Source organism: Nycticebus coucang, unplaced genomic scaffold (genome assembly GCF_027406575.1).
Source record: "Nycticebus coucang isolate mNycCou1 unplaced genomic scaffold, mNycCou1.pri scaffold_46, whole genome shotgun sequence".
Classification (NCBI taxonomy): Eukaryota; Metazoa; Chordata; class Mammalia; order Primates; family Lorisidae; genus Nycticebus; species Nycticebus coucang.
This window is the reverse complement of record NW_026515579.1, coordinates 402591-429925: the sequence shown is the minus strand read 5'-3', so window position 1 is coordinate 429925 and position 27335 is coordinate 402591. Positions and strand designations below refer to the sequence as shown.

The 27335-nt window shown below is 41.4% G+C and overlaps 1 protein-coding gene across 5 annotated transcripts; it reads left to right on the top strand.

The window, feature by feature from the left end:
* Positions 1-8356: 8356 nt before the first annotated feature.
* LOC128579336 (leucine-rich repeat-containing protein 37A2-like) lies at positions 8357-27051 on the top strand. Of its 5 annotated transcripts, none has more exons than XM_053581478.1 (8): positions 8357-8572; positions 12063-12181; positions 14024-15813; positions 16414-16518; positions 19234-19292; positions 20568-20619; positions 20701-20843; positions 21506-27051. In XM_053581478.1, the coding sequence occupies exons 2-8, from the start codon at positions 12079-12081 to the stop codon at positions 21594-21596; spliced, it is 2343 nt and encodes a 780-aa protein (XP_053437453.1). In that variant the 5' UTR covers positions 8357-8572; positions 12063-12078; the 3' UTR covers positions 21597-27051. The 5 variants fall into 5 exon arrangements, with proteins under 5 accessions (XP_053437453.1, XP_053437452.1, XP_053437451.1 ...); XM_053581477.1 differs by having other exon boundaries at positions 8357-8709; XM_053581476.1 differs by lacking the exon at positions 8357-8572 and having other exon boundaries at positions 11539-12181.
* The last annotated feature ends 284 nt before the right edge of the window (positions 27052-27335 follow it).

Genomic DNA, 27335 nt, shown 5'->3' with positions numbered 1-27335 from the left:
TATTTATAAATTAATTTAAGAGAGAGATATTACATTGTGTCATCAGTAATTTATTAAAGAATATTTTCAACCAAAATATGGACAAGGCATTAGGGGTTTGTACTGGAGGGGGCAGAACTGATAAAAAACTCTATAAAAACATACCATAAAATTTAATACTATGTCAAATGGAAACACCAAAAACTAACACATTTCTGAAAAGATAAGGCTTTTTGATTTTTTTTGTTCACAATTAGACCCAGTTTCCGTTGATTAGCTTTTGATGATCTCTCTTGTCCCTGATCTAAAATTTCACCATTGGAGTTACCAATTTATGAGCTCACAAGGCCTTTGGAGTGGCATGATGATTTTAGAGGTAAATCTAACACCAATAGCTACATACACACCTCACAAAATCCTGTACGCCTTCCAAAAATGAGGGTGATTTTTTTCTCCAGACATTGCTCATTTTCCCAGCTTAGTTTACTCTTACAAATAAAAAGAAAAAGGAAACAAACAAAAAAACCCATAAATTTTCAAGGCAATTGATATTATAAGATTTACCTCTGGATTTGCACTTAGAAACTGCTTGCACGATGCTGCCATAGACTGTTTTTTGCTTGTTGACTGAGAAGACAAATGGGATGCTGAAATTACAGCTAAGTCCACTTGTACCATGTGTAAACAAAACTGCACTGTGAATCTTGGGGGAGCATGAAGTGATAAGGATGTGAAAGAAGAAGAGATGGAAGACTGGGGGGAAGAGAAGAAAGACGGGGGATGATCACTGTGGCCACTTGGAACTGAGTTTATTCAAATGCTATCTAGGCACTTGAGGGTTAATAACTTGTGAAGTTATTAAAAATTCCAATATGTAGGCCATGCCTCATAGTAATCAAATCACAAAGTGAGTGTGGGATCTAGGCATCAGTATTTTTTAATGATCCCTAGTTTGTTCCAATATGCAATAAAGTTTGGGAACCAATGACCCATTTGAGATGGCTAATTTAAAGAACTAGGGGGATATCCATACAATTTCAGTACTCAAAAGCACATAACTATAAAATGTGCAATTATATGTGAGAAGGAATTGCACTTGTTACCAATATCCAGAAACTAATTGTTTTTCTCCAAACAAAAAACTGTAACATTGTAACAGAGATTGGTGAATGCTCATAATAAATTTCAGGGACACACTTACTTTCCAACATCTATACACTATAAATACCACTTTTCATTACTTTGACATTACATTACTGCCTTGAGGAGAGGTATGTTTGAAAAATAAGATAGAGTAAATGAAATACATATATAATATTTATGATGCTTTATATAATAGTAGTTGTTACAGAAATTCATTGTTTAATTTGAACTAATATGGAATTTGCTTACTTGACTATAGTTAATAGCAACAATTCAGATTCAACATAAAGAATTATAAATTTAATTTCTATTTCCCCATGTACTTAAGAACTATCTTGTGACCTCATAAATTTGAATAATCCTTCTACTGAAGCTCATAACAAAATGTTAGGATTAATTACTTAATTATTATAGAATTAAGTATGTTAGTAGTAATATTTTTTCCATATATAAAGTATTAGCAGATTTGTTTTTGTTTTTGTTTTTTTTTGTTTTTTTTTTTTTGCTTGTGGCAATAAGTGCATTACTGAGGTAGTAGGCAAGATGGCTGATGGGAGCCAGATTTCCACAGAGGCTCCCAGCCAGAAGAAGAGTTAAAGGACAGAAGTTTAACAAGTAAGCTGATGGTTTGGAGCTGAGCCAAGAGAGAAGATTGAAGGGCACACATCACCCCTGCTAAGGCAAGTTGCAACCTCAAGAAAACAAACAATAGGTTCAAAACTCATCACCAAGTGGAAGGGAGCCCCTCCCCCATAAGAACAGCTCAAAGTATACTTTCTACAAACAAGTAAGCAGAGTTCAGATCTCCTCCTATATTATCCCCTGGGAGAGACCCTCTAAATACTGGAACTCCTTCCCCAGAGAGGACCCACTAGTGTGCCATGGCACTTTCCCACCAGTCATAAAAATGAACATAAACTCTACTTGCAATTCTGAACTCCCAGCACTCCCCTCCACTCTCACCCTGAGGTCTGGAAACCCGGCCCCTTGGAGATTCTTGGGCATTTTCTAGAGCAGTGTGGACAAGGTGTGGGCTGTTAGAAGTCTGTTCTGAATCAGTGGCACATGTGTAAAGCAGGGACTGTGGAGTGAGGGAGCCATAAGGGAGAGCCATACAGCACAGCAGCAGCAAGACAGGAACAATAAGGGCTCACACACCTGATGATATTTTAGAGAAACACTTCCCACCTCTTAGCAAACAGAGGGAGCTGGGCCTCTACTCCAGCGGCAGCCGTAGGTGGAACAGATCTGGGACAGAAGCACAGGCCCCGTGAACAAAGGGTATGCCTGATGCGATACCTGCCTGGGCAGAGTGCAGTGGGGACAGAGACTAGAATACGTCCATGCAGAGGCAGCATATTCCCAGGGCAGGGCTAAGTCAGAATTGCTGCTTTTGTGAACACAAGATGCACCTGGCCTCAAGAGGAGCATAGTTGGGACAAAAGCAGGCATGGCAGCAACATCAGTCCAGTGAGGGGCAGGACCTGAGAGCCATTTGTGAACTCTAACCACACCCACCCCAAAACAGAGTGCAATGGAGACAGAAACACCAGCTCTGTGAGAATTGATGCAGCAGCATTGGTACAGGGCGAGGCTAAGTCTCAGTTTCTGTGAACTTAAACAGCACCTGGCCTGCAGGGGAATATAACTGAGAAAGAAAAGCAATTTCTGCAAGAATACAAGTGGCAGCAACATCAGTCTGGGGTGGGACTGATACTAAGTGAAACTCCCCAGCTTCCATTAGGCACTCCAGGTAGTCAGGCTTCAGCTCTGCCTGTTGCCTGATGTCAGAGTGCAGTGGGTCTAGCTAAGGAGACATAGCTCTCCCTCTAACTCAGGCAGGTGGAAACCCATGGTGCTTCTGTTCATTGGAGGAAACTGTGTCACAGCCCTGCGGAGTTTCCAGTGACTGGGTGTGACAGAGGTGCAAGGTTGGGAAGGAGGCCTTCCTGAAATAATTCATTTGCTGGGTGGGCCCTTGTGACTCCATGGAGCACTGGAGTGAGTCATATTCAAGGTGCCAGCAGACTCTTGCTATCTAGTTGCTGGAGACTTTTTGAACTCTCTCACTTGAGACTGGATGCTGACTGGGACAATTGATTTGGAACTCTTAACCTGGGCCAATCACTTGAGGGCCATCCAAGGTGGTACCCTGGTTGTGGTTGTGGGAAGGTTTAATTTTCCTTTTCCTGTTGTTGCCCATGGGGGGTGGGGTGTATTAGTTGCTTGTATTTCTCCACAGCTGAAACTTCAACCCAGAGTTACTGATTCACTAGGATTGGACAGAGACCAGATGAAAACAAGGCAGAGTCACTTACCCCTACCACACCAAGCAGTGTCTCAGGCTATTGTACTGTGTGGGTGTTTTGCAAAGCTATAGGGGAAAAGCTACAGTCAGTCAGTCCCAGCTCTTGCCAAAGGGATGGTTAATCACTACTCCAGGAGCCCTCAATCCAATTTCACCTTACCTCCTCACTAGCCAAACAGTGAAAAATAATCCTGGGGCAGAATCAGCAGAAAACCTCCAGAAACATAAACAACCAGAGTAGATCAACTCCCCCAAGGAATGACAAGGTGGACACACCAGAAGATCCCATTCATAAACAAATGGCTGAGATGTCAGAAATCAAATTCAGAATTTGGATTGCAAATAAGATTAAAATAATGGAGGTAAAGTTGGAATTAGAAATTCAAGGAGTAGTTGAAAAGTTGTCTCAAGAACTCAATGAATTCAAAGACAAAATCACCAAAGATTTTGACACATTGAGGCAAGAACTTGCAGCCCTCAAAGATCTGAGAAATGCAGTAGGATCCCTCAGTAACAGAATGGAGAAAGAAGAAGAAAGGATTTCTGACATTGAAGACAAAGCTTTTGAACACTCTCAAATGCTCAAAGTGGAAGAGAAGTGGAGACCAAAAATAGATCATTCTCTCAGAGAGCTCTGGGATAATTAAAAGAAAACTAATATTCGTCTTATAGGAATTCTTGAAAGCAACAAGGTTGCTTTGAAAAGCCCAGATGCTCTACTCCAAGAGGTAATCAAGGAGAACTTCCCAAACATGGCAAGAGATTCTAAAATTCAGATAGCAGTTTCAGAAACCCAGTAAAACTCAACCCAAATAGGGCTTTTCCCAGACACATCATAATTGACTTCACAAAAGTTAATGTGAAGGAGAAAATTCTGCAAGCAGCCAGATGTAAGAAAGCTATAACCCACAAGAAGAATATTAGAATGACTGCAGATCTTGCTGCTGAAACTTTTCAAGCTAGAAGAGGGTGATCATCAACCTTTACCCTCCTAAACAAAATAACTTTCAACCCAGGATCCTGTATCCAGCTAAACTGAGTTAATTTATGGTGGAGAAATTAAATACTTTAATGACATTCACATATTGAAGAAATTTGCTGTAACTAGACCAGCTCTCCAGGATACACTAAGCAGGTGTATAATTATGATCAAGTAGGTTTTATCCTAAGGTCTCAAGGCTGGTTCAATATACATAAATCTATAAATATAATGCATCACAGAAACAAAATAAAAAGCAAAGATCATATGATGCTCTCAACTGCAGAAAAAGCAGAAAAAGCTTTTGATAATATCCAGCATCCTTTCATGATTCAGAACACTTAAGAAAATAGGTATAGAAGGGACATTTCTTAAACTGATAGAGGCCATATAAAGCAAACCCACAGCTAATATCATATTGAATGGAGTTAAATTGAAATCATTTCTACTCAGATCAGGAACCAGGCAAGGTTGCCCATTGTCTCCACTACTTTTTAACATTGTAATAGAAGTCTTAGCCATGGAAATGAAGCAAGAAAAGGTGAACAAGTGTATCCATATAGGATCAGAGGTGATCAAACTTTCACTCTTCACAGATGATATAATTTTTTATATGGAAATCCCAAGGGATTCAACTACAAAACTCTTAGAAGTGCTTAAGGAATACAGAAATGTCTCAGGTTACAAAATCAATACTCACAAATCTGTAGCCTTTATATATACCAGCAATAGTCAAGCTGAAAAAACCATCAAGGATTCTATTCCATTCATAGTAATGCCAAAGAAGATGAAATAATTAGAAGTTTACCTAACAAAGGCCATGAAATACATCTACCTGTCTGTTTTTGTGCCAGTACCAGGCTGTTTTGATCACTTTCGATTTATAGTATAGACTGAGGTCTGGTAGCATGATTCCTCCTGCTTTGTTTTTATTTCTGAGTAATGTCTTGTCTATTTGAGTTTTTTTCTGATTCCATATAAAATGAAGTATTTTTTTTGAGATATTTAAAGTTTAAGGCTATGTTAACCACTGTGATAAAAATGTGTCAAATGGTTTATGAAGTGAGTGTATGATGCCCCATAATCATATCATTGTATACAGTTATGATTTAATAAAAAAATTAAAAAAAAGAAAACATTAAAAAAAAAAGAAAAATAAAGTATAACAGTGGAGCTTTAATAAAGATTGCATTAAAATTGTATATTGCTTTGAGTAGTATGGACATTTTAACAATGTTGATTCTTCCCAGCCAGGAGCATGGTATGTTTTTCTATTTGTTAACATTTTCAGCTATTTCTTTTCTTAGAGTTTCATAGTTTTCTTTATAGAGATCTTTCACGTCCTTTGTTAGATAAACTCCCAAATATTTCATCTTCTTTGGCACTATTGTGAATAGAATTGAGTCCTTGACTGTTTTTCAGCTTGACTATTGTTGGTATATATAAAGGCTACTGATTTATGAATGTTGATTTTGTAACCTGAAACACTGCTGTATTCCTTGATCACTTCCAAGAGTTTGTAGTAGAAAACCTGGTGTTTTCCAGATATCAAATCATATCATCTGCAAAGAGTGAAAGTCTGATCTCTTCTGACCCTATGTAGATAGCATTGATCGCCTTTTCTTCCCTAATTGCCATTGCTAAAACTTCCATTACAATGTTAAAGAGCAGAGGAGACAATGGGCAAACTTCCCTGATTCCTGATCTGAGTGGAAATTATTTAGAGAACCAAGAGATGAACCCAGCTACTTACTATTATTTGATTTTTGACAAGCCAATTAAAAACATTCAGTGGGGAAAAAATTCCCTATTTAACAAATGGTGCTGGGTGAACTGGCTGGCGACCTGTAGAAGACTGAAACTGGACCCACACCTTTCACCATTAACTAAGATAGACTCTCACTGGATTAAAGATTTAAACTAAATACAAGAAACTATAAAAATACTAGAAGAAAGTGCAGGGCAAACTCTAGAGAAATTGGCCTGGGTGAATATTTAATGAGGAGGACCCCTTGGACAATTGAAGCAGCATCAAAAATACACTACTAGGACCTGATCAAATCAAAAAGCTTCTGTACAGCCAAGAACACAGTAAGTAAAGCAAGCAAACAGCCCTCAGAATGGGAGAAGATATTTGAAGGTTATGTCTCCAACAAAGGTTTAATAACCAGAATCCACAGAGTACTTAAATGTATTAGCAAGAAAAGAACAAGTGATCCCATCTCAGGGTGGGCAAAGGACTTGAAGAGAAACTTCTCTGAAAAAGACAGGTGCACAGCCTACAGATATATGAAAAGATGCTCATCATCCTTAATCATCCAAGAAATGCAAATCAAAACTACTTTGAGATATCATCTAACTCCAGTAAGATTAGCCCATATCACAAAATCCCAAGACCAGAGATACCGGTGTGGATGTGGAGAAAAGGGAACACTTCTACACTGCTGGTGGGAATGAAAACTAATACATTCCTTTTGGAAAGATGTTTGGAGAATACTTAGAGATCTAAAAATAGACTTGCCACTGGATCCTACAATTCCTCTACCAGGTATATACCCAGAACACCAAAAATCACATTATAACAAAGATATTTGTACCAGAATGTTTATTGCAGCCCAATTCACAATTGCTAAGTCATGGAAGAAGCCCAAGCACCCATCAATCCATGAATAGATTAATAAATTGTGGTATATGTACACCATGGAATATTATGCAGCTTTAAAGAAAGACGGAGACTTTACCTCTTTCATGTTTACATGGATGGAGCTGGAACATATTCTTCTTAGTAAAGTATCTCAAGAATGGAAGATAAAGTATCCAATGCACTCAACCCTACTATGAAACTAATTTATAGCTTTCATGTGAAAGATATAACCCAATTATAACGTAAGAATATGGGGAATAGCAAAAGGGAGGGGAGGGGAGGGACAGTAATTGGTGGTACCACACCTATGGTGCATTTTACAAGGGTACATGTGAAACTTACTAAATGTACAATATAAATGTCTTAACACAATAACTAAGAAAATGCCAGGAAGGCTATGTGAACCAGTGTGATGAAAATATGTCAAAAGTGGGCAGCGCCTGTGGCTCAGTGAGTAGGGCGCCGGCCCCATATGCCGAGGGTGGCGGGTTCGGACCCATCCCCGGCCAAACTGCAACAGAAAAATAGCGGGCTTTGTGGCGGGCGCCTGTAGTCCCAGCTGCTCGGGAGACTGAGGCAAGAGAATCGCGTAAGCCCAGGAGTTAGAGGTTGCTGTGAGCCGTGTGACGCCATGGCATTCTACCCCAGGGCGACACAGTGAGACTCTGTCTCCACAAAAAAAAAAAAAAAGAAAGAAAATATGTCAAAAGTTAAATAAACCAGTATATCCAGTATATGGTGCTGTGGAGGGCTGCATACCAGATGGCGGAAGGAAGGCTGGATGACGGCGCAGCAACAGTGAGCTAACCTGAGTCTGTGTTTATTACCCGGCTACTGATGACGCGGTGCTAGGCTGAGAGTCGAGGAGCAACCTCATGGGGAACTACTTCCCTAGCAACTGCTGAGGTTGCCTCCCCTAGGGTTCCCATTAGGTGGAGTGGCTGGAAAGTCCCGAGAGCTAGCACCGGATGCAGGGGAGGCGGAAGCCCGGGGGCCCCCTTCTCAGCCGGTGAGACTCAGTACAGAGGTGTCCCACCAGGAGGGTTTTAGACTCTGTAGGGAAGATGAGACAATTAGGCTTTTTCGCCTGAGGGCCACGAGGAGCCAGATTATTTTGAGTAAGGATGATTAGTCAGGCAGGTATCCGTGCTTTCTTAAGTAATGGTCATTAGGCGTGATTCAGAGCCACTGTTGTTCTGGCCACTACTTAAGGCTTTCCACGGTGGGGGGGAGGGGACGCGTCGGTGCTTGCTCACCTGTCCCCCGCAAGCTGCCTGCAGGGCGCCCCACGGGTCTGTCCCAATCCTGTGTGAACCTTCCTGCCTCAAATCCTGGCAGTGCAGATTCCATTTCAGGAGAAGGAAGAGGAAGGAAGAGGAGAGCTTGCCTTTTTCCGAGCTGTATCATCTCTACAATAAAGTGCCCTTGATCCTTCCGTTGGTGTCCTCGTCCCTGCTGGTCAGCGGCCCTGCAACACCGACAATGTCTTTGTGTGAACATACGTTTTCATTTCTTTCAGGTAAGTACCTAGGGTGGGACTACTGTATCACATCCTAAGGACATATTTAACTTTTTAAGAAACTGCTAACTTCTTTCCTAAAGCGGCTGTACTATTTTGTATTCCCACCAGCAATGTGAAAGTTGCAGTTGCTACAGGTATTCAGCGGATCCTTATTTCAGTTTTCTTGAAAAATCTACTAGTAGATGTATAGTGGAATCTCATTGTGGTTTTAATTTGCATTTCTGTAATAGTTAATGCTGTTGAATATCTATTCATGTGTAAATATCTTCTGTACTGAATTATCTGTTCAAATCCGATCCTGTAGTTTAATTGATATTTATCTTCTTGTTCAGTTTTAAGAGTACTTTTTATACTCTAGATACAAGTCTTTCAGGTATGTGTTTAGTAAGTATCTTTTCTCTTTTCTCAGGTTGTGGTTTGTCTTTTCATTCTTTTTAAATTTTATGTGTGTATGTATGTATGTATGTATGTATTTATTTATTTTTTGAGACAGGAGTCTCACACTGTCACCCTGGGTTGATTGCCATGGTGTTATAAATCATAGCAACCTCAAACTCCTGGGCTCAAAACCAGAAAACTGAAATATAAGGATCTGCTGATCCTCTTGCCTCAGCCTCCCAAGGAGCTGTGTACCCACTACCATACCCACCTACTTTTTCCACTTTTAGTAAAGACGGGGTCTTGCTCTTGCCCAAGCTGGTTTTAAACTCCTGAGCTCAAGCGATCCACTTACCTTGTCCTCCCAGAGTGCTAGGATTACAGGCGTGAGCCACTGTGCCTGGCCTGTCTTTTCATGCTGTTAAAAGTATTTGAGCCCAGGTTTTGTAATTTGTAATTTGAGGTTACAGCATAGGTTTTGTAATTTGTAATTTGAGGTTACGGCAAGCTATAAAGATGCCACCACACACTAGCCTGCGTGAGAGAGACCCTGTCTCAAAAAGAAAAATAAAGGAAAAAAAGGAAAGAAAACAGTAGATGTTGTTTAGTTTCCAAAAATTTGGCGATTTTTCAGATCTTTCTGTTGGTTTCTAATTTAATTCCATTATGATCAGAGAACACATATTGAATGACTTGAATTCTTTTGAATTTATTCAAATTTGTTTTATGGCCCAGAATATTGTTGCATAGCTCATTGATGCTCTGTTCATGTTTTATTTTGTTTCTCCTTGTGTTTCATTTTGGGAAGTTTTAAGTTTTTGAAATAACGATTTTAATGTCCTTGCCTGCTCATTCTATCCATGTAGGTTCTGAGTTGGTTCTTATTGATTGCTTTGTTTCTTTACTATGGGTCATATTTTCTTGCTTCTTTTCATGTTTGGTAATTTTCTATTGGATCTTGGTACGTGTTGCCCCATGAATCATGAGATTGTCCTATCTAGCTTATGCTAACAGGCAGTCTTCCTAATCTTGAGCAACATCTAATTATTTTCTGATACTTTTGGGTGGTTCTTTTCCTAGCCTCAAGTAGTTTCCTCATACACGTGCACCAATCAGTACTTTGCTGAACACTCAAGAGCTCCCTCTGTGTGTCTCCAGAGTTCATGTTCTGTGTGCCTCTTTTCTCTCTAGTACCCTGCTTTGAGACTTCTAGCCACCTTGGTTTTCCCAGACTCGCAGCTCCATTTCCTTAATCGAAGAGTCCACCAGTTTCCTTTCCTAGCACCATGACCTGGAAACTCTCTCAAAGAAGTAAGCTAGGGCAGTCACGGGACTCACTTCATTTATTTCACATCTTACGGAGATCACTGTCCTTCATTGCCTGATGTCCAGTGTCTTTAAAACTGTTGTTTTGTTTCTTTTATCTGGTATTGTTGGTTGTTTCTGGCCAGGGGTGCAATGTCCCTGTTATTACACCTTGGCCAGAATCTAATAATAATCTTTAAATCTGTTTTGTTTTGATCCAGGATCCGATCAGAGATCAGGCATTGCTCGTTATGTCTCTGTTTCCTTTAGTCTAAAACATTTGTCTACTTTTTCTTGGTCTTTCATGCATTGAAGGGTCTAACAGGGTTGTTTTGTAAATTCTCCCACAATCCGGATTTGTCTATTTCCTCATGATTAGATGCAGGTAAAACATTTTGAGGAAGAATACTGTTAATAATTAGACGATGTGTTCTTCCTATCTCATGACTTCAGATGGCCCATAATGCTAAGTTTGATCACTTGATTACAAAGTGATATCTTCTAGAGCTCTCCATTATAAAGTTATTTTTTCCATTGTTAATTAATATGTGTAAATACATTTGATCTTAGACAAAAGTCCAAGAAGAAACAATAATAAGTATAAATAATCTCCAGGGTGATGCTTTGAGATCAGTGAAGATCCTGCTTTCAAAACATGTTTTTACCCAAATGTGCATCAGTGAGGCAAGAGAATCGCTTAAGCCCAGGAGTTGGAGGTTGCTGTGATCTGTGATGCCATGGCACTCTACCCAGGGCGACAGCTTGAGGCTCTGTCTTAAAAAACAAACCAATCAACCAACTGTGCATCAGTGATAATCACTATCAAAATCCATTATTATTGTGTTTGCAAAATGACACTTTTCTAATTATATCATTCCTTCCACATAGCTGGCATTATTCTATTAATATTAAAGAAGAGCTGGCCCTCTTTTCCTTTTGTGAATTCATGGATTCTTCTTCTGTGAATTCATGGATTCTTCTTTATAGTAATTATGTTGTACCTGATTATAATCATTATTATTTTGAAGGCTCAAATTGTCCACATTTGGCCAATGTAATCTTCATTATTGTTCAACCCTATAAAGTGGTTTAAACTAAGCTATCATTTATGCCCAGAGTAATTTCTAATATTTACCACTCCCAACAGTAATTGAGAAAGAAATTCCAGAAGTTTGGGGCCTCCAAACTCTTCTTAGAAGTCTCAACCCAAAGTGAGACAGATTTTCTTCTTCTATCTTCTATGGGAGAAGATAATTTCTGAATTAAACTACAAATCAGTGTCACCCAATTCTAATTCCTTTTTTAAAAATTTATTATTTTTAGAGATGAGGTCTTGCTAGCTTGCCTAGGCTGGTCTCAAGGTTCTGGCCTCAAGCAATCCTCCCACCTTACTCTCCTGAGTGGCTGCAACCACGGGTGCACACCACAATGCCCAGCTAATTAAAAAAAAAAAAAATTGTAGGGGCAGGGTCTTGCTATGTTGCCCAGGCTGGTCTCAAACCCTAGCACCAAGCAATCCTCCTGCTTTAGCCTCCCCTGTAGCTGGAATTACAGGTGAAAGCTACCATACCTGGCACCTCTAATCTCTATCACGTTTACTCTAGGCATACCATAACCACTGCCATGTTCACCCATCTCTCTGTCTCCTTTCCTTTTGGCTTTCTGGTTCCTACCCAACAACTGACCAGGCCATATGCCTCAAGAACTCTTCTTGCCTAGCCCTGCGGTAGTTTCAACCTCCCTCTTCTACCAACTGAAGTCATCCCTTTACCATTCATTTAATTCTCTGTGTTTCCATTTATAGGATCTTACCTAGCCATATGGCCTGCTGCCTCTGCCAATTTAAAAATAATATTGAGGTTGTCTGCAAGACAGTGAAGCTACATTGCGATGCATGTATAGGAAACAGCACAGAAGATTGTTGTGAGTTTAAATTGCTTAATGATAATTTTTTTTTAATTTTTATTTTGTTTTTTAAGTTTTTAATTTGAGAATTTTTAAGCTAATGATGGAATTGCTTTATTCTTACTTATTCGTTCAGAGTTAAACTCCCTGTATTTCTGAACTACTCCCTGGCTGAAAGTCAGGTTCTCAGTTATTATTACATAATTTAATAATGTAAATGTTCCACATCCATAAAGGACAGAGAGGAAGGAACGGAAGGGGGAGAGTATAACATTAGCGGCCACATACTCTGTACTATGTCTCTGCTTGGTGTTTTGCCCCCCACCAATAACTTGTCTATACAGCTCATCAAAGTTTGTAACTGGTTTTATATCCATTAGGTCTCAAGAGCTCTTTGCCTTATAGGACAGGTATAGATCGGGTTTTGGTTTGTTTATTTTTACAAAGAGTATAAGTGATATTTGGAGCCTGAGAGTTTCCAGTTGCATAACCAGAAATTGCTACCTGGCCCTTCTAAAGAAACAGAGGGCTTTTCCATTCTTAGACTTTCCAACTCTGAACTTGCTCTAAATCTAAAGCTTTTATATCCACAGAACAAACACTCGGGTGCTTTTTTAAGTGTTTTTCTCATATTACGTTTATTAGCACTAACTTCGTCAAAATGTGACTGCTTTCATGTCCAGACAATTTGAATACAGATCTCTAACCGTGACACTAAAGTTGCATACTTTCCAAAACAATTTTTCACATATTATATTATATTGTATTAGTCTCTTCTCCCCTGAAAGTAGGCAGAGCAAACATTTTTAATCTTGTTTTACAGATGAGGAAAAACAAGATCAGAGGCGTTAAGTGCTGTAGCCTATTCTCAGGCCTTCTGTCCCCAATTTTGGGTTCTCCATAGCCCATGTTCCTCATTTCTCATGATGCTTACCTACTCCTCTGACCTTTAACCACTACCACAGAAACTTTTAATTCTGGACAGGAACCCAGCTACACGATGGTACACTTGTTTTTCATGCAGTTAGAAGCTTTGGATGGTTCCACAAGTAAAGCTGGGAATTATAGACATGAAACGAAAGCAAAGTGGGCATCTGACAAAAGTTGCTTTTTCCTTTCTGCATTTTAGGAAGTCAAGTAATGTTTATCTAAAATTGTTGTTACTCCTTATATTTATTGAACATGCCACATAAGCATATAATCTGGAAATTAAAAACCTCTTAACCTCCATCCCAGATCCCAGCCCAAATTGAGGAAAGAACCAGAATCTACCTAGTGTTTTTTCTGTGCAGAACCTCCTATTATCCGGGCTAGGATACATGAGAGCAGGGGCCAAGAAGAGGAACTGGTGGGGAGATGACAAGGCCATGTCCAGATAAGGTTGTCTTAGCAATAGGATTGGGGCCTCCACATTAGCATCTCTTCCCTTGGTCCCCTCAGGGAACTGCCTTTCATCAAAGTCATCTACAAGCATGCCCCCTCTGCATCTGAGGCAGGATAGTCTGGGCTGCAGAAGGGCTGGTTCAGCCAGGAGCAGGGAGCAAGGGTCTCCCATCTTGGGCGTTTACTGAGTGCTGGGCGAGTGGATTTGGGGGACCAGTGGAATAACCCCAAGTAGAGTAACTGTATGTCACATTATGGAATGTTCTGAGTAGGTAGCCACTTTTCCCAAAGATATTTTTTTCTCCCTTTATTATTCCATTGTATAGGTTTAAACTGGGGTTTCTTTTTTCCTCTCTAAGTGGCACTCTTCTGTTTGCTGACTCCTAATTTCTTTGACTGGGATATATGGCTGTGGATTGGCAAAAAGCTATGCCATCAGCCTTCCATCATCAAAAACAGTCTCTTCTTTTTTGACAGTTGAGGAAGCAAGTGTAGGAAATGCGGAGGGAGCGCTCATGAAGGTATTAGAAGCCCGGAAGAAGCACACGAGCACCGAGCTGACCATTGAGCCAGAGGTATCCGCAAATAAAAATGGCGTCGGCTTGTCAGGCTTCATGAGCGACAAGATGGACTTCAATGATGAAAGCGATGTCATTAGTGCACTTAATTACATATTGCCTTATTTCTCAGAGGGAAATCTAGAAGATGTAGAATCAACATTATTACCATTCATTAAACTGCTTTTCTCAAATGTGCAGGAAGGAGAGAAGCCCCTAAGTCATATGAAAAACAATACAAAGGCTCAGCCTCTTGAACCTGGACCCAGCAATTCAGCTTACAAAAATAAACTGAGGAAGCTCTATTTCCTGGAAAATTTGTTAGATGCAGAAATTCAAGAAAAAATCGATGAGGTTAAAAAGAAAGAAAAAACTGCCATGCTTATGCAGTCTGGCCTTTTAGGTCCCAAACTTAAACGCCAAATCTTTCCCAAAAAAGTGGCAACTGCTGAATCACAGGAAAATAGCCTGACAGAGAGTGAGAGTGGAGACAGGGGGCTGAAGAAAGTGAAGCTATTCCTCAAAGGGCCCAAGCGCCTACGGAGAAAGCTCTTACAGGAGGCAAGAATCAAGAGGAAACAGGGTACCTGGCCGACAGCGAAGAAAGTGGCTGAAGAAAGAACTCTTGGGAAACCAATCCCGAGTGAAATGACACAGTTTGACGTGGTGCAGAGGCCTCGGAAGTTTGTGGGAAGCTCCTTCCACGCCGAGCCTTCCTTCACGAAGACGCACAAGGCTGCGGTCTCTTCTTTCTTCAAACAGTATATTGGCATGCATTCTACTTCTGCCACCTCAAAATCCCTATCTGAGGTTAAAAAACAATCAAAAGACATGAGCGACACCATTTTTGTTTTAGAAGATGCAAATGCTAGAGTTAAAAGTATGGAAGCTGGTAAACCAATTGTACATTCTAGAAGAAAATACTGCTTTCATAAACCTCATTCCCATGTGGCCCACAGAACACCTGCGGCCAAACTAAGTCAAAAGTTTAGAAAAGAAACAGTGTTCCATGGACAGATGCCTGTAAACCGGCCTCCATTCTCTGCAGTAAGGAGCCTTATAAATTCCCCATCATATGGGGTTTTTCCACCTTCAGAAGAGCTGAGTCCTCAGGAGAATCCTTTTCCAGAATCACTTGCTCCTTCAGAATCTGTTACAGAAATCACTACTGTATCCCCTCTAGGAAATGGTATTGAAGAAAACAGTTGTATGGAAAACACTGTTATACCTGAAGAAACTATCTCTGAAAGTACAAATGATAAGAATCCTTCCCCTATAGATTCCACTGGGATGGCGTTCTTAATACCGACTGTTAAACAAATCAGTGAAACTCTGTGGGAATACCACAACACGGGCACTGACTTACCCAACATGGAAAAAAGCTTCACTTACCCATTGCTCGTGTCCCCGGGTGATCAATTTGAAATGCAGCTAAACCAGCAGCTCCGATCCCTCATCCCCAACAACGACGTGAGAAGGCTCATTTCTCACGTTATCCGGACTTTGAAAATGGACTGCTCTGAGACCCATGTGCAACTGGCCTGTGCCAAGCTCATCTCTAGAACAGGTCTCCTGATGAAGCTTCTGAGTGAGCAGCAAGAAGTAAAAGTATCCAAGGCAGAATGGGATACGGATCAGTGGAAGAGTGAGAACTACATCAAGGAGAGCACAGAAGCCCAGGCTGAACAGAAAGAGCAGGAGTCAAGTGAGGTAAGGATGACTACGGGAACATGAGACCTGGACTTTTCCATCAGTTCAGGGGTGTCCAGCCTACAGCCTGTGGGCCGCATGATGATTTTGTGAGGACTTTTTTTTCACTTATATGTGGTGTCAGATATCATGAAAAGTATGCACAGACACCCCCTCCTTTTTTTTTTTTTTTTTTTTTTTTTTTTGTTAATCAGCTTCCATTAGTATTAGTGTATTTACTCTGTGGCCTAAGACAACTCTTATTCTTCCCATGTGTGGCAGAGGAAAAAAAGGTTGGACACCCTTGGTTTAGGATATACCATGAAAGCATCCATGCAGCAAGGCCCGGGTAGACAAGTCCATATTTTATCTTGGCCATGTAATTTGGGCCATGACAGTGATCTCCCACTTTGCTCATTTAGAGAATGAAGCAGACAGAACACTCATGATAAAGAAGATGTAGAACAAAATGCTCAATAGTAAGATTATGTCACACATTAGATTGGCTTTGTTCTTTAAGAATCTATAAGCCACTTTTTTGGGAGGGTGGAGTTTTGAATAGTTAGATCTCATTCTTTCCATCTCTTTGGTGGTTTTTTAATTATTCTTTCCCTTTTTTAGCTCACTAAAGGAGTTCCAGGATATGGCTATAACAACAAACTCATCTTGGCGATATCTGTGACTGTAATAGTGATGATTTTGATTATAATTTTCTGTCTTATTGAGGTAAGGACAATCATTCAGGTTTCCAGAATAACATCCTTGCTAATAGATTCAGTACTCATGAACTGAAAATCAAAGCCACTATCCCACCTACTATTACTTGACATTCCTCTTCAGTCACTACGACTAAGGTATGCATTGTTCTTTACTGTAATATATACCAAGGATTTTTTTAAAGTAACCCCTCTCCCAGGAGATCGCTATAGAACTGAAACCAAGATAACAAACCACTAGATTATTTGGAGAAATTAAGTTTAAGAAAGTCAAAGTTGAAGTGATAGGAAAGTTTTTCCAACCCAAAACTGTCAATAATTTTATGTACTCACCAATCGCTCTCATTCTACCACTGATTTCTTTCCTTGTTGCTGAAATGACAAGAGATGTATTATCTCCACCCTCACGGAGCTGTCATCACCCTGGGGAGAAAGGACACAGCAAGAGATAGAGGTGTCATCTTGTAGATTCATTAGATTCAGGTAGCATCCTCCTTCTCCACTGTGCAAGGCATTGTCTACACAGGTTCAGTTAAAGCACCTCAGCTAAACCTTGCACCTGGCTATTCCAAAGTGTGTCGTATTTACAGTGGCCTGTTCCTGGAGCTTGCCTGTGTTTACCTTTTGTTCAATAGGCCATTTCATAATGGCCTATTACTTTACCCAACATGTAGGTGCTAGCATATTAAAAGAATGGTTTAATAAGCTGACAATCATGATTTTACCCCACCATCCAACCTAATTTACCTTATTTGATTTACTTTTTCTATTGTGGCAACCCTCTGTTCTAGCCAAAGCAGCCCACACCATACCCCAGTCACATCATGCCTATCCCTGCTTTCATCTGTGCCTTTACCCATCCAGAATTCTCTTACTTAACTCTGCCCATGGAAATCCTGTGACTCTGTTCAAATTCAAGTTCGTCTTTCTTTCTGATGCCTTCTCTGAATACTCCAGCCTTCCTGGGCCTAGTCCCTCTGTGAGTTTTGTCACCATTTCTTGGAGGATATGGTGAAGCATTTTCCCTCCCCTGAGAACTTAAAAATGTGGCAAACCATTTTCTTAAAGATGCTATCCAAGAAAGAACCCCAAGGTCAGGACAGAATGAAGCAGAGGAGAGCTGTGTGGACCAAGTGGCTCCTGGTCTATCAGATGGGAGCAGAACCTGGCTAATATACAGATTAAGTGGCCCTTATCTGGATGCTCAGGATCAGAAGTGTTTCAGATATCAGATTTTTTTTTTTCAAATTTTGGAATATTTGTATTATACTTAACCAGCTGAGCATCCCTAATCTGAACATCTAAAATCCAAAATGCTCCAGTGAGCATTTCCTTTGAGTGTCATGGTGGTGCTCAGAAAGTTTCAGATCTTGGAGCATTTTGGATTTCAGGTTTTCAGATTAGGGATAATCAACCTGTTAATACAGGGACTTTGGCATCCTTGGATTTGGGTATGTTAGGCTGAGGGGAGTGGATCCTGCAACGAGTTGCCTGCAGATACCAAGGAAAGAGCCAAAGAACCATTAAACAGGATAGAATTTCTGTCTTCAGACCAGGTGCGATGGCTCATGCTTATAATCCTAAGGATTATAAGGGAGGATTATAATTGCTTGAGCTCAGGAGTTGGAGACCAGCCTGAGTGAAAGCGAGATCTCGTCTCTACTAAAAGAAAAATTAGCCAGGTGCCATGGTGTGCAACCTCAAGTTCCATCATCTAGAGCAATGATTTTCAACACGTGTGTCATGGCAGGATCTTAGGTATGCCGTGAAAAACTTTTTAAAGGTCATTATTAAATTATGTTGAAAAGAAGCTCAAAGCACAGTAAGTATATTCTCTTTTTACTCTTTTATTTGATCAACATAATTTAAGTGTGCTGCCAAAGTTTAACTTTTGGTTCAAGTGTGCTGTGAAAAGGTTGAAAAACACTGCTCTAGAGGCTAAGACAAGAGGATCAGTAGAGCCCAGGAGTTTGATGTTGCAATGAGCTATAGTGATGCCACTGTACTCTAGCCAGGGCAACGAAGTGAGACTGTCTCAGAAAAATAATTTATGTCTTCAGAAAATATATCTTTTAGCCAGACATGGTGGTGCATACCTGTAGTTCCAGCTACTAGGAACTAGTAGCTGAGGCAGGAGATGCTGCCTTGAGCATCTGAGATGCTGAGGCAGGAGGCTTACTTGAGCCCAAGAATTTGAGGCGACAGTGAGCTATGATCATACCAGTATACTCTACCCCAGGTGACAGAGTGAAACCCTATCTCTAATAAAAAATTATAGATAGCTGGCTCGGCACCTGTAGCTCAAGCGGCTAGGGCACCAGCCACATACAGGAGAGCTGGGGGGTGGGGGTGGGAGTGGGTTGGAGGGGGTTCGAATCCAGCCCAGGCTTGCCAACCAACAATGACAACTATAACCAAAAAGTAGCCAGGCATTGTGGTGGGCACCTGTAGTCCCAGCTACTTGGGAGGCTGAGGCAAGAGTTTGAGGTTGCCACAAAACTTAAGCCGAAGAGTTTGAGGATGCTGTGAGCCGTTACGCCACAGTACTCTACCCAAGGTGACACCTTTTGTTTTGTCTCAAAAAAAAAAAAAAAAAAAAAAGGAAAGGAAAGATAGATAAATGGACGTTATCTCACTGGGTTGGTAAGACTTAAAAGGAATGAATAAAGGTTTTGAGATTCTGGTCATTATGATGTATAATCATGATTGTTTTCTTCCAAAACAGATTTATTCTCATAGAAGAGCAGCAAGGACAGATGTAGAATCAGGCTCAGTCCCAAGGAGGTAAATACTGGTCTGGCGATTTAAATTAGAATTTTAGAACTAGAGAACTTAGAACTCATCTATTTCAATCCTTTCGTTTTATAGTGAGGAAACTGCCAGAGGCAGGAAGAATACTTACCTGCCTTAGTGCTTTGCCTGGATCCAGCAAAATTAGCTCCCCAGACACAGCTGAGTTGGACAGGAGTGGCAAGGACGAGTCTGCTGCCACCAGTCCTTCAAGAAAGGCAGGGGCGGGGGTTGTAGTTGTGCCTGTTCCTTCCGGTGGCGGGCATCGGGCCAGCCAGAGGCCTTTTTGGAGGCTCTGGGGAAGGGGCAAGGGAGCTAGTCTCCTTCAAGGCTCCTTCAAGAATATATGAATCCTTCCTCCAGAGTGGCAGGAAAACCTACCTTCTCATTCTACTTGCTTTGGGGTCTCCATTCTCTATCCAAACGTCAGAGAATTTTAACTAGAAGAGACCTTAAATAATACTTTGCCTCTTCCTTTTATAATAAGAAAACGGAGACAGAGAAAAGGAAATTACGTTGCTACATGGTCCCAGTGCTAGTGTCAGAGAGAGGGTGGTCCCTTTCCAGCTGGGGACATCTCCATTGATTATTCTCTACTTGGGCTGTGAGTCACATTTTATATCACAATTCAATACGCACATGCTGTGTAGACATGAGTAGATGTGGAAACAGTGCACTCTGATTTTTTTTCTATTCTGCTCATATTCAAAAAGGATATTTTGTCCTTTAAACTGATTTTACAACTACTCACTGACAGCCTGCAGTATGAAAATAATTTTTGTAGCTGGACCCAGACATTTGCTTGACGGGACTCGCCTGATAGGATAAAGCTTCTAGGAGAATAGAAGCACTTTATCCTTCACCCACCAGCAAAGGCTATCTGTGGTACTAGGTTTGAAAGGGACTGGTGTAAAATGCTTCTGGAGCGTGAAGTACTTCTGGCCTGTGTGTTTGTACACTTTGTTCACTGTAGAAGGGAACTTGGCCAATGGGGTAAGTGGGGCTGAAAATCCTCCCTGTACCTCCCACCAAGCCTTGCACAAAGGTCCCCCCAGTGACATTACGGGGCCCTCTTAAACAGACGTGGAGAGCTTCTGGAAGTCTCTCCATGAAATGATTTTCAGGATTCCAGGTCCATAATGATGTTGCCCACTGTGATTATGGACCGAACCACAGATTTAGTCCCAATAAAACGAGAGGTGTACATCGTGGGAGACCTGGGAAATGGCAGGAATCACTAATTGTCTCGTGTGTGTGTTTTTTCCCAAGGGGCTTTTTTGACTTTCTGCATAGGAGATGCTCATCGCAGAGTGAAAGCCAGGTAAATTTGAGGAAGATTCAGTGCTGTGGCCAGAGAAAACAGGAGAAATGCAGAATTAATACCTGCCTTTCTCTTTTCTAGGAGGGCTTTTTCTGGTTAAGGAGTCCACTTTGGCTGAGGGATATGTACAGACCTCTCAATGCCACACGCAAGAAAAACATGGCCCAGAAGCTTCACGACAAGGAGTCTTCTGATGAGGAAGAGATTTACAAGAAGGATGCAGGGTAAATGACTGGGAACAATTTAAAATCTCATCTACAGTGGCCGGGCACGGTGGCTCACGCCTATAATCCTAGCCCTCTGGGAAGTTGAGGCAGCACGATTGCTTGAGCTCAGAGTTCAAAGCCATCCGGAGCTCTACTAAAAACAGAAAAATTAACCGAGTGTTGTGGCAGGTGCCTGTAGTCCAAGCTACTTGGGAGGCTGAGGCAGAAGAATCATTTGGACCCCTTAGTTTGAGGTTACTGTGAACTGCTCACAACATCTAGCCAGGCCAGACTCCATCTCAACAAAAAATCTTATCTAAAATGAGGGGATAATGAGAAGTTTAATTGCTCCTTTTTTAAATTTATTTTTATTAAACCATAGCTGTGTACATTAGTATGATCATGGGGCACCATACACTTGGTTCATAGATCGTTTGACACATTTTCATCACATTAGTTAACATAGCTTTTGTAGCATTTTCTTAGTTATTTTGCTAAGACCTTTACATTCCACATTTACTAGGATTCACATATACCCTTGTAAGATGCACCACAGCTGTAATCCCATTAATCCCCCTCCTTCCCCGTCCCTCCCCCCTTTCCCCTTTCACATGAAAGCTATAACCCAGTTAAGTGCTCCTTTTAAGAGTAAAAGCCTTGCCATTGTCTTCCTATTCCAGGGAGCGCATATCAACAGCAACACCTGTGGATTCGGCTGCTGAAGGTGGTGAGGAAAGTGAGACCGCGCCAGAAGGGGAGGACGAAGAGTGATCCAGCCTGCCTAAGGCCGCCTGCAAACTGTACTTTCTAATGTTGGCATCTCCGTATTGCTTGTAAGATACATATTTTTCACACACAAAAAAATGTATACAATCTATTGTCAATTCCAGCCAGCTGGTAAGAAACTTAAACATTAATAGTTAAATATTTATACATGCAAAACAAGGGCCAGAGAAAAGAAAAGCAGGACTGAAGCCAGAGACTGTCAAGCTGGCCAACACCTCCACGAGCGGCATTGTGGGCAGAGGACGCACGGGGGCTCCCCCACATCATTTCCCAGTCCAGTCAGTCTCTGGGAAGCTGAAAATATATCATCCTGGAGAGAGGGAGCCAATTTTTAAATCAAATACAGTTGTTCTGGGGCTCTCTCCCCTGGTCCATTAAGAACCAGTCGTTTACAACATACTTGACCTCTTGCCCTGAGGGGACCTTCCACCTGCTGCCACCTCTCAGAGGGTGGGTGGGGTTGCCAGAAATGTTTGGATCACTAAGCCGACCTGCACTGTTGTGTCAAGTCCTGTCTTTTCTCCCATGCTCCCAAATGCATGCGTGAATGTGTGTCCTTTACCCTTTAAAGCTGGTGGAAAATTCAAAAAAATTTTTTTGTTGTTTTTTTCTTTTTAAAAATCTCAACCCTTGGATAGCTACTAGGAAGGTGCTGGAAGGGTAAGGTACAGAAGAATGTGTGAGAGCAGTAATTTCCCAAGACTGCCCTCCTTGAGTGTTTATGTGTTGTTGGGGCTGTTACTCCATTCACATGTTCTGTCCTAGCGTCTCCTGACCCCTCTGCACGCCCAGCATCACCCTGCGCCAAATCTACCCACTTTCTGCCTCACCCAAGGCAGATCATGGCTGCATTGTTCCAAGTAATAACAGAGTGCCATTTTGCAGAAGATGCAAGGGTTCTTCTACTCCATCTTTAAAAAGTCATTAATAAATCACTTCATAATAAGTTGGTGAGACTTAAACACATTAGTGAGTAAAAGAAAATCTGAATGAACAAGAATTGGCAGTGTACTTAACTGACCACAAATGAATGTTGGCAGTGCAGTCGTAAGAGATGAAGAGCAGTGTGTACCACAGGACAACACACCAACCCCTGGAGAAGTCACACCGCTGAGGAACAGCCCAGTGTGTGTGCTGGAGAGGGCTCTGGGCAAATTGAACACCCCTCAGCTCCCCACCTGGCCAATCCGTTCACCAACGCTGGACAAGAGAGACATCTGTTCTCTCTCACTCTTTTTCTATTTTTAGTAGAGATGGAGTCTCACTCTTGCTCAGGCTGGTATTGAACTCCTGAGCTCAAGCAGTCAACCAGCCTTGGCCTCCCAGAGTGCTAGAATTATAGGCATGAGCCACCACACCTGGCCGTACTTGTTCTATTGATGCTTGCCCTAGTGACCTCCAAAAGTTCCTTATCAAGAATGAAAAACAAGTGTCTTTCTCTGTGTGTTGACTTTGGTGAGCCATCAAACACTTACTGAAGGCCAGGCATGGTGGCTCACACCTATAATTCCAATACTTTGAGAGGTCAAGGTGGGAGGATGGCTTGAGGCCAAGAATTCACAGTGAGACCCTGTCTCTACAAAATATTTTTAAAATTATAGGCTGCGCACCTGCAGTCCTTGTACTCTGGGAGGGTGAGGTAGGAGAGTCTCTTGAGCTCGGGAGTTCAAGACCAGCCTGAGAAAGAGACCCTTTAGTAGAGACCCTGCTAAAAAATAGAAAAAACTAGCCAGGCATTGTGTAGGGTGCCTGTAGTCCCAGCCACTTGGGAGGCTGAGGCAAGAGGATCCCCTGAGCCCAAGAGTTTAAGGTTGCTGTGAGCTATGATCACACCACTGCACTCCAGCCTGGGTGACAAGAGTGAGACCCTATCTCAACAAAAAAAAAAGTTTACTAAGTTTAAAGCACAAGACTAAATAGTAATAATCACAGGAAGCAGAAGGAGCAGAACCGTTTATGATTTGCTTACTTGGTGGCAAGCCCTGGGTTAGGCATTTTACAGCCTTAGGTCATTTAGCCCAACAATCCATGGGACCATCAACATTGACAGATTAAAAAATGGCTCCAAGAAAGTAGGTAACCTGCCCACGTGCCCAAGGCCACACATCCAAAACTACCCGTTAGGATTTTAACCCAAGCCTCTTAACCATTACTCTTCTGTGCTGTAGGGTCTAGGGCAGGTGTCCTCAAACTTTTTAAACAGGGGGCCAATTCACTTTCGCTCAGATGGTTGGAGGGCCAGACTATAGTTTAAACAAACAAACAAAAAAAAAACTGAACAAATTCCTATGCACACTGCACATATCTTATTTTGAAGTACAAAAACAAAACGGGGACAAATACAATCACACCGCTTCTTGTGGCCCGCGGGCCGCAGGTTGAGGACACCTGGTCTAGGGAGATAGAGAAGTAGAACCCGTTCTTGCCAGTGAAGAGTCAACAATGACAATAATACTGGGGATGATGGCTGCTACGGTTTATTAGGCACCAGCTTGGGCCAGCATAATACGAAGCTCTTTAGTTACACTGTTAAGTCACAAGGACCAAAACGCCACATGCCAGCTCAAACTCTGCAAGGGAGTGGGGTGTTATGAGTGTTGGACATAAACAGGAAGCTAACAGTAAACCAAGACTAGAGATCTTGTACTGCTGGGCCTCCCAGACTCTGGGCCAGGATTCCAGGCAAATCCAGGTTCCTATTTTGTCATAATTACGTTATTTCCAATTTGGTGCACAAAGTGAGACTTATGTAAAACACTATCTCAACTTTGTACAATACTTGTTAATCTCAAATGCTACCGTACTGTACTTCTATTTTTTTGTTTTAGAGATAGAGTCTCACTTTGTCACCCTTGGTAGAGTACCATGGCATCACAGCTCACAGCAACCTCCAGGTCTTGGGCTTAGGCGATTCTCTTGCCTCAGCCTCCCGAGTAGCTGGGACTATAGGCACCCGCCACAATGCTCGGCTATTTTTTTGTTGCAGTTTGGCTGGGGCCGGGTTCAAACCCACCACCCTCTGTATATGGGGCTGGCACACCCCCTACTGTATTTCTAAATTAAAACTGCCCAAAGTGAGATTCTACTTTGCCCAGCTCTTCAGTGAGACCTGAGAGGTAGAGAGAGGGGGACACAAGGCCAACAGCTACTAAATGAATGAAAATTCTCACTGATTCCTATGAAAACTGTCAGAAAAATGAGAAATTTTATAACAGATGAAGAAATGAGGCAACATATGATTAGAGCAAAAATAATACTGAAAAGAAATGTAGCGGTTCAGAAAAAAGAAGGTTACATGGCCTAGGGAAAATCCTTGAAGAAAATGGAATTTTGCTGGAGGATCCGTCTTTAGGTAGTTCACTCACTCACACACTGGTGAGTTCTCGGAGGCTTCAGTTCCTCCCCCAACAGGCCTGTGCACACGCTATTTGATTGAAGGTTCTCATGACTTGGTGGGCCTCCTCCAGAGTGAGTGGTCTAAGAGACAGAGACAGAGCCAGGCAGAAGTTAACCTTTTCATTACCTAGCCTCAGAAGACCTCTGCCACATAACATGAATAGAGGTCAGTCACTAAATGCAGCCTACATTCAAGGGGAGGGAATTTAGACTTCACCTTTCGAAGAAAGAAGAATCAAAGAACTTGTGGACTATATTAAAACTACTTGCATATACAAAAAAAGCAAAAAAAAGAAATGGAAGATAAAGTATCCAATGTACTCAGCCCTACTATGAAACTAATTTATGGCTTTCACATGAAAGCTATAACCCAGTTATAACCTAAGAATGGGGGAAAGGGAGGGGAGGGAGGGGGGAGGGGGGTGGAGGGAGGATGATTGGTGGGATTACACCTGCGGTGCATCTTACAAAGGTATATGTGAAATTTAGTAAATGTAGAATGAAATTGTCTTAACACAATAACTAAGAAAATGCCAGGAAGGCTATGTTAACCAGTGTGATGAAAATGTGTCAAACGGTCTATAAAACCAGTGTATGGTGCCCCATGGTCGCAATAATGTACACAACTATGATTTAATACAAAAAAAATAGAGTAGATGGATGTGGCTGTTTGACAAGCATGGAGGAAGCTTCTTCTGCCCCACCCTCCTTCATGGACCAAGGAAGGAAGAGAAGAGCAGCGAGAACAAGTCTTTGGCTCTCCAGGTAATGGTATATGAAAGCAATAAGAAATAATCAATCTCCAAAGATGAAATAGTAAAATACATGCTACATAGGATTAAAGAATGGAGTCCATCTGTCACTGGGCTTTAGCCCATTTTGCAGCCTACCAAGTCCCACCACCCTCCTGACACCCGCCCAGCCTCTGTCACCCTCCACACACCCACACGTGCTACTGCTGCATTTATCATGATGGAAGTAGGAGTCATGAGTGTTCTTGAGTTAGGATCAGGGTTGATAGTGTAAATGTTCCACTTATTACGAGGATGGATAGTAGGATGATGGCCAGGGTTACTTCATATGAGTTAGTTTGTGCTACCGCTTGTAGTGCTCCAATTAGTGCGTATTTTGAGTTTGATGCTCATCCCGATCACAGGATTGAGTATACAGCTAGGCTGGATGTGGCTAGGATAAATAGTACGCCCAGGTTGATGTTGATCAGTGGGTATGGGATTGGTAGTGGGGTTCATATGATAAGGGCAATGGATAAAGCTAGGGTTGGGGCAATTACATATAGTAGGGATGAGGATGTTAGGGGTTGTAGGGGTTCTTTGATAAATAGTTTTATTGCATCGGCAGATGGTCGGAGGAGGCCGTTTGGGGCAACAACGTTGGGTCCTTTACGAAGTTGTATGTAGCACAAGATATTTCATGCAGGGTGTTGTCTTTTCAATTGTGGATATTATACTGGGATTGATCCATGTCTCTACTGTTTATGCATTCATACCTTCTTGCTATAAATAAAAGGTACTGTTTCCCTGTAACTTAGAAAATTACATAATCTGATATCCTAATGTTAGTTTAATTCATAACTTCCCAAACAAATTAAGTTTATCTTACAGAAATAAATAGAAAACTATTTAAAAATTGATCTGGGGTCAGGCACACTGGCTCACACCTATAATCCTAGCACTTTGGGAGGCTGAGGTGGGTGGACTGTTTGAGCTTGTGAGTTTGAGAACTGACTGAGCAAGAGCAAGAACCCTCTTTACTAAAAATAGAAAAACTAACTAGCTAGCCATGGTGGTAGAAGCCTATAGTCCAAGCTACTCTGGAAGCTGAGGCAAGAGGATCACTTGAGTCCGAAAGTTGAAGTTGCTATAAGCTATGACACCACAGCACTCTACCCAAGGTGATACAATGAGACTCTGTCTCCAAAAAATTATTGTTATTATTATTATAAAATAAAAATTAATCTGGGAGCTTAAAACATATTAACAGTAAAAGAAATATAAGCCTGAGACCAAAAGAGTATGAATATGATTTTAGTTAATATTTATAATATAATTTAATTTCTTATTTATTTATGCTTATGATTTATAAAGTGCTCCATAATTGTCTGTGATTACTTTGAAGAAAATGTTTACTAAGTGGAAAAGGTCATAAACATGAATAAAAAGTAATTTCCAATAATAGTTTTTGGTGTTCTTGGTTTAACTGGCCATTGTGGGCTATGCTAGAGAAATAAGATGCTTGGAGAGATGTTGCTCAATGTGAAGACGTGGGTCCATTACTAAGGTGACAAAAAGTCATATTTGTGATGCCCAT